This window comes from Entelurus aequoreus, linkage group LG02, assembly GCF_033978785.1.
Source record: "Entelurus aequoreus isolate RoL-2023_Sb linkage group LG02, RoL_Eaeq_v1.1, whole genome shotgun sequence".
Taxonomy (NCBI): domain Eukaryota; kingdom Metazoa; phylum Chordata; class Actinopteri; order Syngnathiformes; family Syngnathidae; genus Entelurus; species Entelurus aequoreus.
Window position 1 is genome coordinate 84,020,704 of NC_084732.1, and position 21,094 is coordinate 84,041,797.

Below are 21,094 nucleotides of genomic sequence, written 5' to 3' on the forward strand. Positions count from 1 at the left end.
GAAGACACTATTTATTCGCCTGAAATATTATTTATTTAAAAAACTGTAGGATAGGTTTGTCGTGTGTACACTAACATTCATTTTGGTGTTACTGCACATTCATATTTGTGCAAATGCTACAAAACAATACACTCATTGACTAAATGAGACTACCTGTACATCAGTGTTTAAAATATCTTGACCTTATATATATATATATACAAATAAATACAGTACATATTTACACACTCAAAGTTCGTACATCCACACGCACATTCATTATACAAACATACTGTATACACATACTGTACATATACATTCACTGTAAAAACATACATATACACATACTGTACATATACACTCACTGTACAAACACACACATACACATACTACACATACATTCACTGTACAAACACACACATACATATACTGTACATATACATTCACTGTACAAACACACATTTACACATACTGTACATATACATTCACTGTTCAAACACACATACTGTATACACATACTGTACATATACATTCGCTGTACACACATATACACATACTGTACATATACATTCACTGTACAAGCACACATACACATACTGTACATATACAAGTACATATGCACACATACACTCATGCACATAATCACGTTTCATCAAACATATATTAACGTTGTTGCCCTAGGGTAAACTGGGTATAACACATGGCACACTGACAAAGCTTAACCTATTGTTACTATAACAATCTACAAGGTTAAGGTTGCTTCTCTTTCTTCCCCTCCATTTTTCTGCATTCTTTCGTATCTCAAGTTATCATTACGTATATGTATTGTTGCATTTGAACAATTGTATTGTTGATAATAAAGGTACAGTACTGGTATTGTTTATTATCAATAGCACTATTTCTATTGGTATTCATATTGCTCCATTTTTAGTGTAATAATGCTCATTGTCATTTCTGTATTTTTTTAAAAATTTTCGCTAACTGCTTATTTGCTATTACTTTTACAATCATATTTGTACATGTCGTATTTGCTGATGTTGCTCTGTTGTTGTTGTTGTTGTTGTGTTTGCTGTTGTTGTTTTTGTCTCTCTGTCTAATCCCCCTCTTGTCCCCACAATTCCCCCCTCTGTCTTCCTTTTTCTCTCTTTCTATCCCCTCCTGCTCCGGCCCGGCTGCACCAAATGATAATATAAATACATTTAATGAAGTCAAAATACAAGTAAGGCAACAAGAGAAGTATCCTACACTTCTCTTTTGTAAAGTAAATCTGAACAGCCGATATGGGCATCTACATCTGCTATATGATTTGCCCGAGAAGCTGGGCAGGACATTATAAAAAAAAATATATATATATATATATCTTGACCTTATTTTTGGGTGGAAATCAAAGAAGCAAATTTCGACGTAACTCCTAATGTTATTTTCATGCTGCAATGTGGAATTAACCTTCTCGTCTCCCTGTGCCTGTTACAGAAGAGACTAATCTTATTATAAGATGGAAATCTCTGCTTTAAACAGGGGGACCTTTGTTTGCAATAGCCATGGAAAAAAAAAAACGGTTTAACATGTTTCACGCTTGAAACAACAACAGTGAGGTTATTTATCGTATTTTAGTGGATGTGAAAAAGGGGCAGCACTGTGGTGAATGGGGTTAGCACTTTAGCATTACAGAAAAAAGACTCTGGGCTCATGTGTAGGGAGGGGTACCTTTCACATTTTAATCAAAACGGTTACCTAGGAATCGATACCCGTACTCAACAATAACAATTTTCAGTACTTTTGTGTGTTTATGTGGTAAAAAATGGTAATTGTTGAATCCCAATTTAGCTGATCTATGTATGTAAATATGTATGTGTATATATATATATATATATATATATATATATATATATATATATATATATATATATATATATATATATATATATATATATATATATATATATATATATATATATATATATATATATATATATATGTTTTTTTATATTAGTATATATGTATTTATATATGAATATATATATATGTGCGTATGTATGTATGTGTGTGTGTGTGTGTATGTATATATATATATATATATATATATATATATATATATATGTATATGTATGTATGTATGTATGTATGTATGTATGTATGTATGTATTTGTGTATATATATATGCCTGTATTCATAATTTGATGCTGAATGAAGGAAACATAATTCTGGGAGTTCAAAGTTTGTTAATCTGTGAACATGAGCTCCCTCATATGACATCGACTAGAGGCTCGTGGGCCGGACTGATCCCTGGATTTTTTGTTTGGTATGAAACGCATGCAAAGCTGCTGCCGATGCAATATGAAGAAGAAAGTAAAAACACCACAAATAAAATTGGCTAAATTGAATTAAAATATGTTCACACTATTTTATGTCTGTGAAACCATTGTCATACTTGTTATTGCAGTTTGAATTTAATTTGATGCATGTTTTGTACTAAAATTAATATTAGGAAATACATTTTCAATAATAATTTTTTTAGTACAAAATAATACAAACACAACATAAATTTGCAAACCTTCCTGACACAAGTCCAACCTTGGATCAAAGCTGGTATGACTGCCTCACAAGACCAGCATTAACGCAGTCTTATAAGTGACAGAGAAGGAATGGGCGAGGAATAGTTTTGCAGTAATCTTTCATACAAAGCTCCCTGTCATTCAATTCAAATTGACATTTTACATGCACAGTTCCTCGTAAAACATGGCCCTACACATAGTGCGTAATCTGTTTATAGTGATGGGCCGCCAAGTGTTTTTTCGCTAAAATTGAAGCCATTTGAAATCATGAAAACTGTTGTTTAAATTGTTTTGTAGAAACTAATATGCAAAACAAGCTATTGCGTTTGTTGGCGCCCTGGTCTGATTAGCAAATAAATGGGCACACATTCCCTAATGAGTTCTTTATAATGTGCCAAACTATTATACTTAATAGATCAACTCATTCGATTAATCACAAATGTATTGTATTAATAATGTATGAATGCAGATTAATCCTGCAATGTTTTTCAACGCACATGCTCCTTTACTGGTTACAAGGGGGGGTCAAAAATTTGATTCATGTAAATTGTGATTTTTATTTATTCCGATCCCAATCAATTAATAATTTTCAAGAATCGATTTAAAAGCAGAAAATTGTGCAATTTTTTTTTTTTTAAAGAATCTATTTTTGGATTAAAACATGAAACAACTACCGTATTTTACGGACTATAAGGAGCACCTAAAATCATTTTTTTCCCTCAAAACTTGACAATGCGCCTTATAACCCAGTGCGCCTAATGTACGGAATTATTTTGATTTTGCTTACCGACCTCGCAGCAATTGTATTTGGTACATGGTGTAATGATAAGTGTGACCAGTAGATGGCAGTCAAACATAAGAGATATGGGTAGACTGCTGTATGATGGCAATATGACTCAAGTAAACAACACCAACATTTAATATGTTCCATTGAAAATATAGATCATTACACACGGCGCTCAAAAATGTATCCAAATGTTTTAGTACGACTTTGGTAAGCAATGAAGCCTCACCGCTTGATGTGCTTCAACATACAAGTATTATTATGGTGTGTTTATGAGGTAAGACATATTATCTGGCGTTTTTTTTCTTACCTTCTGGTACCTGCTGATCTGTATTTGGGATCTGCATGAATCCTGAAAAATTGTGTGCATCCGCCTTTGTAGTCAGTGGCAACACCGTAGTCGATAAGCTTCTTTTTCTCTATCTTCTTGTTATGGGACATTCATCCTCCGCTGTTGCCATTTCTGATATAAAGTAGTGTAAAGTTCTTACTTATATCTGTCAGTAAAATCGCCATGAAAGCGCTAAAACGTAGTGAGTTTATATTATTCACCCAAGGAACTTTAGTTATTAGAGAGTTCCAGTCGGATGGTTTTTCATGGGACACATTTCCGGTGTTGTTGTTTCCGGATGAGGAGAAGCTGGTGGTAATAACAGGTGGTAATTCAGCACCTAAATTAGTTTTGTGCCTTATTCTGCTACTTGGCTGTTGTGGGTTTGACTACCACTGGAGGACATTGTTCACTGTTCAGTGTTTGATTTGAATAAACACAACCTTAAAGAGAAAACATACAAAATCAAGCAATGCTTCCCTTTATCAAGGCGACACAACATGAATACAACATTCACATTGAAAACAGTATTAAATATGTACAGTCCATCAGCCAAACAATAATATGTACAATGTTATTTTCACTGTAAGACAAAAGTAGAGCAATACTAATGTTATTAGGGTTGCCAACCATGTACTGTAAAATGGAATTGTACCATATATAAAAACAAAAGTATGTGTCTCCTGTTCAGCTAAAAAAGCGATCATTTTTCCTGCATTACAGTAAGAATAAAAAAAGCCCTGTCAATGGATTCAACCCGTTGTTGTTCGACTTTTCTGGCATCTTTAGTTATTCCCTTTTCCTTATTGTCACTTAGCCTTAGCTTGCGGCCAGCTAGGTAGTTGATCCACATCTGAATCGCAAATATTTTGTATTACTTTTAATCATTCTATTCGATTCTGAAATCGATTCAACATTTTAAAGAATAATTTTTTTTCTGAAAACTTTTTTCGGCCATCTACGCGTGTACTCTCTGTGTCATACGCCGGCAGCCAAGAGGAGCTTTTGTAACCTGTAAACTGTTTTGAAACTATTTCATTATAATTTATGCACCAAATGATATATTCGGTTTGAATTGGGGATTGTGTTGAATCGAATCGGAATTGAACCGTGAGTTGTCCTAAGAATCACATCCGTACTAGCTAGCTAGCTAAAGTTATCTGCCTAGCTTCTGGTCTTCGAACTCCAATTGTGACTTCTGTCTTTACAAAAAACAACAAAGAAGACCCGATTGTTAGTTCACAGCTCGTTTCTGTTCGACAGAGAAGCTACAAGTGATAAAGCGGTAAATAGATCCCCTGATCAAGAACTCATTTGGTGCTCTGGGTGCATCTGTTAAAAGCAGCCTCAGAAACTTTGGGGTTGTGTTCGATCCGTCCATGTCTTTGGACGACCACTGCGGTCAACTGACCAAAAACTGTTTTTATCACCTCAAAAATATTTCTAAAGTGAGAAATTTGTTGTCAAAATTGGATCTCGAAATGATCATTCACGCGTTCATTTCGCCTCGTATTGACTATTGCAATTCTCTTTTCGCTCTTTTCAACAAGCCAACGCTAAAGAGACTTCAGACTGTACTAAAAATGCGTCTGCCAGACTTTTGACCGGTGCACCCAGAACAGCCCATATTACCCCCATTTTATCCAGTCTTCATTGGCTCCCAGTTAAATTCCGCATTGAGTTTAAGATTTCAGTCCTGAAATTCCGTGCATTGCATGGTGGGGCCCCTAACTACATCACTTATAGTCTTCAGGCGCAGCCTCTGGTCTTCAGGCCAGGGTCTTCTAAAGATCCCCAAAACTCGTTTTAAAACCCGTGGAGACCTGGCATTCCAGGCTATAGCTCCCAGACTGGCACAATTGGCACCAGTCCCTCCGTGGTCTTGACTGGGTTGACACTTTTAAGAAACATTTGAAAACTTATTTTTTTAGTAAAACTTTTAGTTAATGCACCTTTTAACTATCCATTTTAATTCACTTTGTATTCTTTTTATGATGTTGCCCCTGTTGTTTTAATTGAATTGTTGTTTTACTTCACCTATGTTTTGTACAGCGCTTTGTGATTTTATCTGTGAAAATAAAATGTACTTACTTGCTATTATGTCCACGAGGTACGTACTAGCTTAGCTAGGATTGCTAGCTTAATTGTTCTTTAAAGTATCATTTACCAACTCTGCTCTCTTGTTTTCATTATAAAAAACTGTACTTATTGAATGTAAATTGTTTGATTAACATAAACGCATAATGTCCAGCTTTATGATACTGTCAATGTCATCAAGCTAGCTTGTTGATTTTATATATTTTTAAGTTAAGGAGGACAGATGTCTGTTGAAAAAACATTTATTTGTATTCTTTTAAAGTTAGGCAAGTAAGATATATATATATATATATATATATATATATATATATATATATATATATATATATATATATATATATATATATATATATAGATTAATTTTATTCAGTTAATTAAGTTATTTCACTCAAAAAAATAGTTCTCCATGTATTTGTATCACTCTAATAAACACCCAATCAAATAAGAGTGAAAGAGTATAACAATCGATTCAAACTAATTTAAAAAAAAAAGCCAATTGGACTTGGCCCGTCCTGCCAAAAGGTATTTCTTTTTTTTTGGTGAGTTGGCAACACTAACGGTAATATTGAGTTTCTTAACACACAAAACAAATGTAAGTAGCAAGCATTATAGTATAAACAGAATTAGCTGAAGTGGCAAAAGCAAACCAAGATATAAAAAAATAAAGTGACCTTAGAGTTCAATTCAAAAAAAGCAGTAATCTGTCAATCATCCTTTTTTCCACGCTGGTAGGCAATGTTTGAAGTCTGCACAACACGTTTTGTTTAGGGAACAGTCAGTTTTTAAACATGTCACACAGCAGTTTCTCCATGGGAGTGTTTCCGATGGTCCTGTGAAAGAACAGCAGTTCGATGCGCTCGGAATTCACGAAGCGCAGCGACGGAAGGAGGAGAAGCAGCTTTCCAAACCTGAATTAAAAAAACACAAAAATATTGACTTTTTTTCAGTGTGCCAGTCATATAAAACTTCACAAACAATTTGATTAACAAATATTCGGGCCGTCAAAGTTAATGTGATGATGAGTTAACAAACGTTTCTTTTAAAAGTACTTTTATTTTTTTTATTGTCAGAGCCCACACTGACAGACAAACAAGTGACGAGACAGATTGATGCTGTAATTAGTGGCAGAATTAGTGAGGATAACTTAATTCAACATATTATTAATTTCAACAGATGGAAAACTACTCTATGACTTTAGCTCCAGACTTCTTCTGTTTGTTTGATACCGTCATTACTGCCACAGGTGGAGGGAAAGCGTATTACAACTGAGTACCGCTGCGACCCATACGGACCACAGCTGAGGAGCAGATATTTTTTAAATCCATCTAGGGCAGGGGTCACCAACCCTTTTGAAACCAAGAGCTACTTTTTGGGTACTGATTAATGCGAAGGGCTACCAGTTTGATACACACTTAAATAAATTGCCAGAAATAGCCAATTTGCTCAATTTACCTTTAACTCTCTGTTATTATTAATAATTAATGATATTTATCTTTGTGGAAACACTGATCATCGTAATGATTTCTCACAATAAATATATATAGAAACAGATAAATATCAATATGCAACACTTTATTTTTATATTTTCTCTAAGTGCACATTTTTCAAATTGAACATTTTCAAATGATCACTTCTAAGACAGTCTTGTGAAATCATAATATCCCATTTTAACTAGCTAGCCACTAACATTTTTTAACAAATCATTAATTACTTTGCACCATGTTTGTACAAATAATAACTCATAAAATACAAAAGTCAACTCTCAAATTTTTAAATAAATCATGTCACACTTTGAACTGGACACCAAATCTGTTATCTGTTTCTTTGTCAGTTAGTGAAGACCAAGTCTTTGAAATATTTTCTTGGATTTTCAAATTCTATTTGAGTTTTGTCTCTCTTAGAATTAAAAATGTCGAGCAAAGCGAGACCAGCTTGCTATGAAATAAATACAATTTAAAAAATAGAGACAGCTCACTGGTAAGTGCTGCTATTTGAGCTATTTTTAGAACAGGCCAGCGGGCTACTCATCTGGTCCTTACGGGCTACCTGGTGCCCGCGGCACCGCGTTGGTGACTCCTGATCTAGGGGAAACACTGCGATATAGTAATGCTGCCTGAGCCAATCAGTGGCCACAATACTGAACAGCACGCTCTAGATAGATAGATAGATAGATAGATAGATAGATAGATAGATAGATAGATAGATAGATAGATAGATAGATAGATAGATAGATAGATAGATAGTACTTTATTGATTCCTTCAGGAGAGTTCCCTCAGGAAAATTAAAATTCCAGCAGCAGTGTACAGAATTGAGATCGAATTTAAAAAGTAAAAAGTAAATGATGGAGGTATAAATGGATGTAAAATTAAAAATATAACAAAAGATTAAAGATAAAAAGCAACAATAAGAATAAAAATATAACAGTAAAGATAAGAATATAATTAGTGGCCAATACTACTGCAGTATAGGTATTTTTAGTCCATTTTGCTATTTTATGGTTGGAAATGCTTTATTTAGGACAAAAACAATTGTCCATTATGCTGTAAAAAATTTTTTTTAAATATATATGGTGGAGACGGGATAATTGAGGCGCGATGTGGCGAGGGACGACTTTAATTCCATTCTTTCCATTCCATCCTAGTGCTGAATAAGTCATGTTACCTGGCAGGTTGACTGGGGTAGTGCGAGCGAATGTGCTGTCCCAGCATCACATGGGACTGATCCTGAAGGTTCTCCACTTGTTCTGGATCTTTCAGACCACGTGTCTCTGTGGACAAGAGGAAAGACCAATGTAGGATGATCAGATACCCTAAGTTTGCTTTCATGGTCAGTTGCAAAACTCGAATCCCGTCATTAAAATCACATTTGGTTCCACTTAAGGGGAAGCATTTAGCATGAACACAAGAGGCAGACTGAGCTCCTCACCAGGCTTAAAGAGCACGATGGCTTTGAGGCAGGCGAACTCCGTGGGGTCGACGGCGAGGGCCTTAAAGCGACTGAAGACTTCCTGCAGGAGTCTGAGGTCCAGGCTTGTGTAGCTGGTCTTGCCCTGCATGCCTGGACAGAGGTCCGGCAGAGAGAGCAGAGGACAGCTGTCTAGTGGCAGAGACCACTGGATGGCACAAAGCAGGAAGAGCTCACTCCACGCCTCCTCCAGCAGGATCACCTGCAGGGAAAACACCCAAAAAGTCAATATCTGGATCATTCCTTTCTGTATAACACAAATTAAGACTGAAGTTTGGTCTCACCTGGTCTCTGAAAGGCAGGTTGGAAAAGACGGGCAGGTTCTTGGCCCACTTCACCGACATGAAAAGAAGCCTTGCTGAAGTCTCGTAAACGTTTTCCGAGGAGGACGGATAAAGTGCCATGTGATACTCTGAGGACGCGCGTTCTGGTTCGTTGCTGGTCACGTCGATGTTCTCGTCCACTGGAAGACAGAAGATAGGCGTCGCTTGAAACAAACATTTTGATTAGACAGTTGACATTTGTGTCAGAGACAAATCAGTTTGGCTAAATTGACAGAGATGGGTCAAACTGCGCGGGGAAGTTGTAGGCCAGTGGTGTCAAACGTACGGCCCGAGCACGAAGGAAGAGTGAGACGTTGGAGCAGACGAAAGCTGAGAGAGTGAGGTGAAAGTGGCTCGAAGCTATTTCGACATAAATGGAGTGCTTGCCCAAATAAACCGGAAAAAACGGGTAGTTGTGTACAAACAAAACATGTGGGCTAATGTTTTACAGATACTGTAATATGATTATTCATGTTTTTCAGTCAGTACAGATTGATGTTCTATCGCGGTGTTGGGCGTTACAAACTTAAACGTGTTTTGTACTGAAGTAGAAGCTAGCTTATCTCTTGCTTTAGTTAGCTTTTACGGCTAATACCGAAGCACGCTGATGTGTTCCTATGCTAGAAAAAGAGTGTCTCATTGTTTTCGCTTACAGTAACAATGTTGCTACAGCTTGGTTATTATACAGTTTACGGAAAGTAAATGAAGTTTTGTTGACAGTTTTTTAATGCATTTTTAAAGTGATTTAGAGGTAGAATTGATTACCCGCGTTAGATGGGTTGCTAGCCCCCCAAGAACATGCCGAGTTTTACATGTTAAAATGCAAAAATAACAACTGTTGTCTCCCATAATGATTGTGAACGATAGGCAACATTGTATTTAAATTTGCCCATTCATCTGTGCGCTGCGCTGGGCAAACCTACAAGAGCGTGCCAGGCGCGCACCACATTAAATCAGCTCATCCAGCACTCAACACACCTGTCGCTGATGAGCTTCCTGCCTTCTTAAGCCAGTGCAAACCTTCGTTCCGGGCCAGAACGTAGCGATCTGTTCCAGTACAGTAAGCCGACTCCTCAAGCTCTATGCAAACTTTCTCTCTGTGTTTCTCCCCCTCCGTGTTCATTTGTCCCGTGTCCCCCCCTTGTCGCCTTCCAGCCGCATACCTTCGTTCGCGCGTCACGAGCTGGGTGTCTCGTCTCCCCGTGTTCCTTCTGGTTCCCTGGCTGCACCTTGGATCTCGACCTCCCGCCTGTACACGGACCTTGACACCTCGCTATTTCCCCCGACTTCCTGCCTGTCTCACGGACCTCCAAGCCTGCCTTGCCCCTCTTGGACTTCCGCACCTCGCTCAACACTACCCGTAACATTCAACAGCTAATCACCACACATAGTCGCACACTACACATTTTGGATTATAACATTAACAGCAAAAAAAAAAAAGAGTCCTTACCGTCCTCGGGCTCCAGCTTGGCACAAGTCTCGGCCGTCATGAGGCTGGCCATGAAGCGATGGTTGTTCTGAGGGCTGACACAGCGTTGGGGCGGCACAGAGGACGTGATGGCGATGGACGACGTGATGTGCGGCCACGTGATGACGGAGCCGCTCGAGGAGGAAGACGAGGAGGACGAAATGGGCTCCCGCGTGGTCGCCAGGTGTTCCTTTTCCGGGTCCACGTCGATGGAGTCCAGACGCACCTGGGCGGTGCTGCGCGGCTGCCGCTCGTTCTGCACAGCTGCGGAAGCAACATCAAGGGTGAGTTTGATTGGGTGGACTTTTTTTGAAAAAGAATCCCAAAACACTTACCGTCTTTATTCATACCCGACTGTAAACACTTCTTCAGCCGGCACGCTTGGCACTGGTTCCGGTGAGCTTTGTCCACTGGACACATGCCCGTGCCTGCCTGACACCTGCAAGCCCACGCATACTGACATGTGTTTCCAATATTTTGCTGATATTGTGAAATAATTACATACAGTACACTGCAGTTTGAATAGAACATATTTTAGTATTCAAATTAAAAGCAACAATTTTAGACTGTTATTGATCCCCACACCATTTACTGCAAGACAGGGGCGAGCAACATTTCCTGGGCCTCCTGAAGGGCACCCACACTTGCTATGTTTACATGCACTAAAAACTCATTATTGCATTTATTTGGTTGAAACTAGGTTGTTTTTTTTAAACACCTTAAATATTTTTTTTTACTTTTCAAAGGTATGTTTAACAAATCTAGAATGCTGGCTCTACTCTATTTCATGCTGCCCTTTTTTTTCTTTTTTTTTTTGCTGCAGCTGTTACATATACTGTAATATTGTACATGGTGATAGGGATTTGTTATATATTGTCTATATTATTAAAAATATATAATATCAGTATATATTATATAGTGTATATATAATATGTAAATATTCCATATATGTTATATTTTATATTGCTACTATGGTACATTTTTTGTCTACTTTATACCTGCATTATCCTTTCCATCCTTACACATTCCATCCTTTGTAACTGAGCTACTGTGTGGAACAATTTCCCTTGTGGATCAATAAAGTTTGTCTAAGTCTAATATCTAGATTAAACCCCCTAAATAAATGTTTTGTTTAAAAAAAATAAAAAATAAACCCCATAATTTTTTACAAAAACATGACACCAAATTCAATATAAAGTGCCCTGCCCCCCAAAAAATTAAATAAATAATCATATAACCTGTCATTATGATTATAAATACTTTAAATTCCTTTACTTCAGAGTGTAAAGTAGACCTTTTCTAGTTTACTCAGAATTATCCTCAGTGGATAATACAAATCATATCAAATCTTCATTATTATGATGATTATATTATTATTTATGCAAAAACCTGGAAGTTAAGTCTCTTAAACCAAATGAAGCCTCTGTACCTTAACTTTAATCGAGGATCCTTGAACTCTCCACAATTATGGGCAATGAGTTGCACAAGTGAAACTTGTACATAACATTCACTATATTGCCACAAATGTATTTAATATATGTTTTACCTTTCTTCTATCACCTCCTCTGGTTCCAAAATGCTGGTGCTGTGTGTGAATGCTTCAAGGCAAGTTTTGATGACGTTAGGTGTAATGAACCATTTTGTATTTTTGACTATTCTTAATTTTATTCAAGAAACCTTATTATTGAATTTTTACATCTATTATATTTTTTTATTACCATTTACAATGTATTGTGTCATAACTTACATATTTTAAAAAAAAAATCTAACTATTCAGTGCCATGCAGCTAGGGCAGGGGCCGGCAACCCAAAATGTTGAAAGAGCCATATTGGACCAAAAATACAAAAATAAAAATCTGTCTGGAGCTGCAAAAAATTAAAAGCCTTATATAAGTGTTATAATGAAGGCAACACATGATGTAAGTGTCTATAATAGCTATATTAGCCTACTATCAAAATGACTATGTGTTGCAGGCTGACGCAAATCATCGTTGACAAAAATGTTGAAATGTAATATTTTTTCTACACATTTTTACAACATTGGAAAATATTAGTAAAACAGATGCTTCTCAGAGGGTGAGATAACTCCTGGAAATTACTGACTTAGAATGGCCAAAAGTATAGATGTGTGTGTTCAAGTTAAAGGAAACTCTAATGGATTAAGCACTTCACACAAGTCAATAACATCAACAAAGCTCACCTTTGTGCATTCACGTACAGTATAAAACATTTGGTGGACAAAACCAGACAAAGAAGGATTGGCATAAAACGTGTCTTTCTGTGGCAGCGTCAGAGAAAGTTGTGCATGTAAACAAACAGTGACTTCAAGGACCGCCAAAATTAGTAAGACAAAACGGCGCTCGCTAAATACTCCCATCAGTGAAGCATGTTTAATATAAACAGTGTGATTTCTAACTATTAGGTGTCATGTTTTTCCCCCTACAGAAACCATTTTAAAACAAAAAAAATGTTTCCCCTCATCTTTTTACATTTTCATACATTTTTGAAAAAGCTCCAGGGAGCCAATAGGGCAGCACTAAAGAGCCGCATGTGGTAATAAGTAATACGGACGAAAAACATTTTTAAGACGTTATATTATATATATATATATATATATATATATATATATTTATATATATATATATATATATATATATATATATATATATATATATATATATATATATATACACACATACACATATACATGCATATATATATATATATGTATATATATATATATATATATATATATATATATATATATATATATATATATATATATATATATATATATATATATATATATATATATATATATAATAATAATTTGATAATAAATGTGAATTGATATAATGGATTTGCACAATGTTACCAAAACAAATGAGGAATGATCTTACCTGTAAATGAGCCTCCTCCTCACACTGCGTTTGAAGAAGCCGCTGCAGCCGTTGCAGGCGTAAATGCCGTAGTGTTTCCCGCTGCTGGTGTCCCCGCACACCTTGCAGACCAGAGCTGGGCTGAGGGACTTTCCAGGGGCCGGACTTTTATCTGGTGGTGGGAGGGGGGGTCAAACACGATGGCAGAATGAGCAGAGAGGAATAGTGAGTGCCGTTCATTAAGTGGTTTTCTTTGAGTTGCGTCATATTTGGGTGTGTGCCTGCCATCCGCTGTCAATGAAGATGTCTTATTGAGCGGATTATTGGTTAGTAGTTTGATAATATATACATTCATTGGGGGGCCCTATTTTTGTGTAAAAAAAAGCGCATATAAAATGTCATATATTGCATGACAGAAGCTGCATATAAAAATTTTCAGCGAGCATATTTCTTGCCCCTTTCTGCCCTGTCACTGATAAAAAATATAATGGCAACTTTACTTTATTCTGTTATGTTGCGCTTGTAAGGAAGTCTTATTGGTTGTGTCAGGAAAGTTTAAATTTGTTATTTTTGTAGAAAGAAAAACTAATTATTGAACACATTTTTCCTCATCAATTAGTTTTTTTGGTACAAAATATGCATCAAATTTGATTTAAAAAAAATAATTTTGGCATTAAATAATAGGGGTGTCAAAAAAATAGATTTTCGAATGAATCGCGATTCTTATTTGTAACGGTTTTTAATGGATTAAAAATAACGTGTGAACTTTTTTGAATAAAATTTGGATTTGGGCAGCCATTTTAGCGATGGTGAGTTAAATTTTATGAAAAAAAAAAAAAGATTAAACCGTTCACTTTCCAAAAGTTGGTTTTAGTACGCAACAGGCATCAAATTAAATTCAAGTTTGATTTAAAAAAAAAAAATGCTGGATAGAATGAATCAAAACGTTTTGTAATGGGGGGGAGCTCGTAGATTTTGCTATGGGCTCCTGCATTTATAAATGTTAGTGATAAAAAACTAATGTATGCAACATTAATAATGCAACGTAATTTAATGAAATTTGCAGCTGGTGATCAGTAATTATTTAAAAAAATTACATATTTTCATTAATATCATTTGTGATACTTATCATTGGTAAAGAAACACCTTTGAGATGATAAGTAACCTACTGGACAAATATGTATGTTCCCACAAGCATGTTTTGTTTTATAAATTATTATTATTATAGTTTATTATTATTTTGTTTGGATTTATTTATTTATAAACCAAATGTAATTACTCCACTTTCACATTTATTATTATTCCACTCTTTTTTTTTGTTTAAATACCTGTATTTTTATTTTCAATCAAGTTTATGTATATTTGTCTTTTTAAAACTCCAGTAAATATCAAGTTAAAAAAAAAAATACATATATATATATATATATATATATATATATATATATATATATATATATATATATATATATATATACACATATATATATATAACAATATACATGAGTATGTTTTATTTTATTTTTATAAATAAATCTGAAAATGATGACGGTTTACTCCTTTTTTTCTCACCTCTAAAGGCCTTGTTTTGCACACCTGAAAACTATTCTCACCTCCTCTGCTGTCGTCCGTCCCGCCACTCCCGGTCGACTCCGCCGGAGAAGAAGACGACATCATGGATATCTTTGTCAGGTGATCCTCCATCATTTTTACACCCTAAATCTTCCTGCTTAATGATGACTGACGGAGGGGAAAAACTCTTCCCCCGGTCCTGTGCTGGTCCAGATATACAGTAGTATCTGGTATCGGCAGACAAAGTGTGCTTCCTTTTGGGAGTAAAAAAAAAAAAAGTGGGGGTATGGCAACCAGAGTGCACCTGAAGAGCCTCTACTGGGCTGTGGATTGTAGTGTGGAGATGTGAAGGGTCTCACACTTGTTGCACAGCTTCCGTGTCCTCCCACCGTCGTCCGTCACTGTCTGTGGGGGCTCATCGGTGGCAGCTCCTCAAAAGGGAGCTCAAGGGGAGGGGAGGTGGAGGGGGGTGCTGGGGATTAGCCCCAAGCGCTGTGTAAGCAGCACGCTTATTTGTCATCCTCTTAATCTTTACTGTTCATCTACTGGATCAATCAGTCACATTGCATAGACATTGGTGTTGCTAACGAGGGCTAAAAAATTTTCACTTCCGATACCATACCGATATTGTAAAAATGTAATTATAGAGTTAATTTTATCAGAAAATATTGTGATACTGTTACTGTTCAGGTAGAAGAAGACGGAACAGATGCAAGGACGTCGTTTTAGCTGTATTTATTAATGCACAGGAAATGAGGTGTGTAATTAATCCAAAATATGTATGATGTGCAACTATGTGAAGCGAGTATATGATGAGTGTTACCGGGAGTGTTGAGCGAGAGGCGGAATTCCAAGATAGGGCGAGGCAGGCTCGAAGGTCCAGAGACAGGCAAGAGGTCAGGGGCAAGAGCGAGGCGTCAAAGTCCGTGTCCAGGCGGGAGGTCGAGATCCAAAGAGGCAGCCAGGGAACCAGAGGGAATACGGGGGGACGAGACACACTGCTCGTGACCAGGAAACAGAGGAATGCTGCTGGATGGCGACAAGGGACACGAGACAAATGAACATGGAGGGGGAGAAACACAGAGAGAGAGAGAGTGCGCATAGAGCTAGAGACGAGTTGGCTTACTGTACGGAACAGGTAGCTACGTTCTGGCCCGGAACGCAGGTTTGCTCTGGCTTAAGAAGCCCAGGGAGCTCATCAGCGACAGGTGTGTTGAGTGCTGAATGCTTGCAGATTGATTGCAGCCGCCTGCTGCAGCTGGAGTGGCGAGCGCAGGTGCGCTCAGCGCAGCACATTACTTATACGTTTCTTATTTCAATCAAAAAACAATAATAGGGGTGTCAAAAAAATAGATTTTCGAAGGAATCGCAATTCTTATTTGTAACGATGTTTCTATTTAAAAAAAATGTAAATCGATTTTTTTTTGTTTTAATCTGTCCTGTCCAGCGTCTCAGGCAAATCATATTGTTGATGTACATCAGGGGTGCCCACACCTTTTCTGCAGGCGAGCTACTTTTCAATTGACCAAGTGGAGGGGATCTACCTCATTCATATATATAATTTATATTGATTTATTTATGAAAGAGACATTTTTGTTAACAAGTTAAAGGTGTTTAATGATAATACAAGCATGTTTAACACATATAGATTATTTTCTTTCATGAAGACAAGAATATAAGTTGGTGTATTACCTGATTCTGATGACTTGCAATCAGACAGTAGTGATGATATTGTCCGCATTTTCAAATGGAGGAGAAAAAAGTCCTCTTTTCTGTCCAATACCACATGGAAGTGGTTGGTTTTTGGCATGTTATTTGTCCAGCTTATATACTCGTTTTTATACACTTTACAAGAAATACATTGACAGCAAACTCCGTAGCTTGCTAGTTTGTTTGCGCTAGCTTCTGAGACTCTTATTTTGTTAGCGCAGGCCGGATGAAGCAGTGCTTTTATTGTGAAGACAGGAACTGTGCAGTCGGTCTTTAGAGTTTTGAGGGCAGGTACGGCGCGAGGGTCTGTTGAAATAAAAAGTGTTTCTCGCCTTCCTGTCGGTAATTTTTTCTTAATAATGAGCTCGCAGCTGCCAGCGTCATCTCACAAGACCCTCGGGTGCCGTGAATGTCAATCAAGTGACGTCTTAGTGAAGATTGATGATCGCAAATTTTTAGGTCTATTTCTATTTTTATTTTATTTTATATAAGGCGCACTGGATTATAGGGCGCATTAAAGGAGTCATATTATTTATTTATTTTTTCTAAATTGAATTCCTTGTGGTTATTTGGTCAAAATGTTGCATAGATGATGTTTTACAGATCATCTTCAAGCCGCTTTCTGACAGTCGCTTCAGGATGCGCCGTTTTGTGGGCGGTCTTATTTACGTGGCTCACCTTCGACAGCGTCTTCTCCCCGTCATCTTTGTTGTAGCGGTGTAGCGTGCAAGGACGGGAGTGGAAGAAGTGTCAAAAGATGGAGTTAACTGTTTTAATGACATTCAGACATCTCCTCATCCGGAAACAACAACAACGCCGGAAATGTGTCCCGTGAAAAAACGTCCGACCGGAACTCTAATAACTAAAGTTCCTTGGGTGAATGTAAACTCACTACACCAGTATGTTTTAGCGCTTTCATGGCGAGTTTACTGACAGATATAAGTTAGAACTTAATATTACGAATGCAACAGCGGAGGATGAATGTTCTATGACAAGAAGATGGAGAAAAAGAAGAAGCTTATCGACTCCGGTGTCGACACGGACTACAAAGGCGGACACTTGCAATTTTTCAGGATTTATGCAGATCCTAAATACACATTTATTTTCACAATCTTCCATTTTGCGGAAAAATTACGACAATTGCCCTGTTCTGGTGATGTATTGGTCAGATGAAGGCGACCTGAACAATCAGACTGTACTTGCATTGGACACATCAGATTTATATCCACATGTGGAAAAGGCCTGGGTCATATTTGAAAAAAAAATGGGAATGGTACTGATAGGCTCCAGCGACCCCAAACGGGACAAGCGGTAGAAAATGGATGGATGGATGGGAATGGTACTGTTCACATTGGCATGAAAAAATCTGTTACATCTCAAAATGGACAAAAATAATTGGAACGGACCTGCAGTGTGAACATAGCCTGATATTTATCCGATGCAACTGCAGTCTAAATGATCAGCTCGAGTTCATCCGACCTATAAGTCATCAGAAAACGACAATTGTCATAAAATTTGGTGGGGAAAATATATACTGTGGACTAGGGTTGTCCCGATACCAACATTTTGGTACCGTTGCCAAATGTGATTATATATACTGTATATATATATATATATACTGTATATATCCACTACCGTTCAAAAGTTTGGGGTCACATTGAAATGTCCTTATTTTTGAAGGAAAAGCACTGTACTTTTCAATGAAGATAACTTTAAACTAGTCTTAACTTTAAAGAAATACACTCTATACATTGCTAATGTGGTAAATGACTATTCTAGCTGCAAATGTCTGGTTTTTGGTGCAATATCTACATAGGTGTATAGAGGCCCATTTCCAGCAACTATCACTCCAGTGTTCTAATGGTACAATGTGTTTGCTCATTGGCTCAGAAGGCTAATTGATGATTAGAAAACCCTTGTGCAATCATGTTCACACATCTGAAAACAGTTTAGCTCGTTACAGACGCTACAAAACTGACCTTCCTTTGAGCAGATTGAGTTTCTGGAGCATCACATTTGTGGGGTAAATTAAACGCTCAAAATGGCCAGAAAAAGAGAACTTTCATCTGAAACTCGACAGTCTATTCTTGTTCTTAGAAATGAAGGCTATTCCACAAAATTGTTTGGGTGTCCCCAAACTTTTGAACGGTAGTGTATATATTTGGCAGTAATTACAGCCTTAAGTATGTTTGAATATGATGCCACAAGCTTGGCACATCTATCTTTGGGCAGTGTCATCTATTCCTCTTTGCAGCACCTCTCAAGCTCCATCAGGTTGGATGAGAAGCATTGGTTTTCATCCAGGATGTCTCTGTACATTGCTGTATTCATCTTAGTCTAGTCAGGGAGGTGACCAAGAACCCGATGGTCACTCTGTCAGAGCTACAGCATTCCTCTGTGGAGAGTGGAGAACCTTCCAGAAGGACAACCGTCTCTGCAGCAACCCATCAATCAGGCCTGTATGGTATAGTGGCCAGACGGAAGCCATTTCTTAGTAAAAAGTTTACCAAACTGAACGACTCTCAGACCATAAGAAACAAAATGATCTGGTCTGATGAGACAAAGATTGAAGTCTTAGCTGTGATTGCCAGGCGTCATGTTTGGAGGAAACCAGGCACCACTCATCACCAGGCCAATACCATCCCTGCAGTGAAACATGGTGGTGGCAGCATCATGCTGTGGGGGTGTTTTTCAGCGGCAGGAACTGCTTGACTGGTCAGGATAGAGGGAAATATGAATGCAGCAATGTACAGGGACATCGTGGATGAAAAACAATGCTTCTCATCCAACCTCATGGAGCTTGAGAGGTGCTGCAAAGGGAAATGGGCGACACTGCCCAAAGATAGGTGTGCCAAGCTTGTGGCATCGTATTCTAAAAGACTTGAGGCTGTAATTTCTGCCAAGGGTGTACAAACAAAGTATTGCGCAACGGCTTTGAATACTTACAATATGTACATGCGATTTGTTAGTCTTTTAATTTCAATACATTTGCAAATTGTTTTAAAAAAAAAACCTTTTCGCATTGTCATCATCGGGTATTGTCTGTAGAATTTTGAGGACAAAAATGAATTTATTCCATTTTGGAATATGGCTGAAACATAACAACATGTGGAATAAGTGAAGCGCTGTGAATACTTTCCAAATGGACTGTCTATACCCAACGCGCTTTACATTAAACATCACATTCACCCATTCACACACTGATGCCATGCAAAGCGCTAACCACAACGGGTAGTTTTAGTCAGTCTTTAACGAAATGACCGGTTTGTAACTTAAATCTATGCTCGTAACTTAAAGCAGAGAGAAAGCTCTTATTTCAAAACACTTGTTAGTCGAGGTACTACTGTACTTTTAAATATCTTTCCACTAGAACAATGATTCTCAAACTCTGGTGCCATCTAGTGGTACGCCGAAGATTCCCTTGAATAAAGTACAGCGTTTTATTTTTCTATATTCAAACACAAGGTTATTGTTCAAACTGTGTGTATTGTTACAGTGGGCAAAAATATTAAAGGCCTACTGAAATAAATTTTTTTTATTTAAACGGGGATAGCAGATCTATTCTATGTGTCATACTTGATCATTTCGCGATATTGCCATATTTTTGCTGAAAGGATTTAGTATAGAACAACGACGATAAAGATTGCAACTTTTGGTATCTGATAAAAAAAAGGCTTGCCCCTACCAGAAGTAGCGTGACGTAGTCAGTTGAACATATGCAAAGTTCCCTATTGTTTACAATGATGGCCGCATGAAGTGAGAGAGATTCGGACCGAGAAAGCGACAATTTACCCATTAATTTGAGCGAGGATGAAAGATTTGTGGATGAGTAAAGTGCAAGTGAAGGACTAGTGGGGAGTTGAAGCTATTCAGATAGGGAAGATGCTGTGAGAGCCGGGGGTGACCTGATATTCAGCTGGGAATGACTACAACAGTAAATAAACACAAGACATATATATACTCTCTTAGCCACAACACAACCAGGCTTATATTTAATATGCCACAAATTAATCCTGCATAAAAACACCTGCGTGTTTGTTATGCTAGCTCCTAGCTCCTCTGCTAGCTCCTAGCTCCATAGAACACGCCAATACAATTCAAACACCTGATCAACACACACAATCACTCAGCCCAAAAGACCGTTCACCTAACCCAAGGTTCATAAAGCTTATATATTTTTAAAAAGTTACGTACGTGACGCGCACATACGGTCAAGCTATCAAATGTTTAGCAGCCAAGGCTGCATACTCACGGTACCTGATATTCAGCTGGGAATGACTACAACAGTAAATAAACACAATACATATATATACTCTATTAGCCACAACACAACCAGGCTTATATTTAATATGCCACAAATTAATCCTGCATAAAAACACCTGCGTGTTTGTTATGCTAGCTCCTAGCTCCTCTGCTAGCTCCTAGCTCCATAGA

The 21,094-nt window shown here is 37.4% G+C and overlaps 1 protein-coding gene across 1 annotated transcript; it reads right to left on the reverse strand.

Moving 5' to 3' along the window:
- Nucleotides 1–6,073: 6,073 nt before the first annotated feature.
- nr2e3 (nuclear receptor subfamily 2, group E, member 3) lies at nt 6,074–15,356 on the reverse strand. Its single transcript, XM_062033541.1, has 8 exons — nt 14,992–15,356; nt 13,403–13,553; nt 10,838–10,941; nt 10,485–10,766; nt 8,996–9,174; nt 8,673–8,913; nt 8,409–8,514; nt 6,074–6,654 (listed from the first exon to the last, which is right to left on the reverse strand). The coding sequence occupies exons 1-8, from the start codon at nt 15,083–15,085 to the stop codon at nt 6,522–6,524; spliced, it is 1,290 nt and encodes a 429-aa protein (XP_061889525.1). The 5' UTR covers nt 15,086–15,356; the 3' UTR covers nt 6,074–6,521.
- Between the last annotated feature and the right edge of the window lie 5,738 nt (nt 15,357–21,094).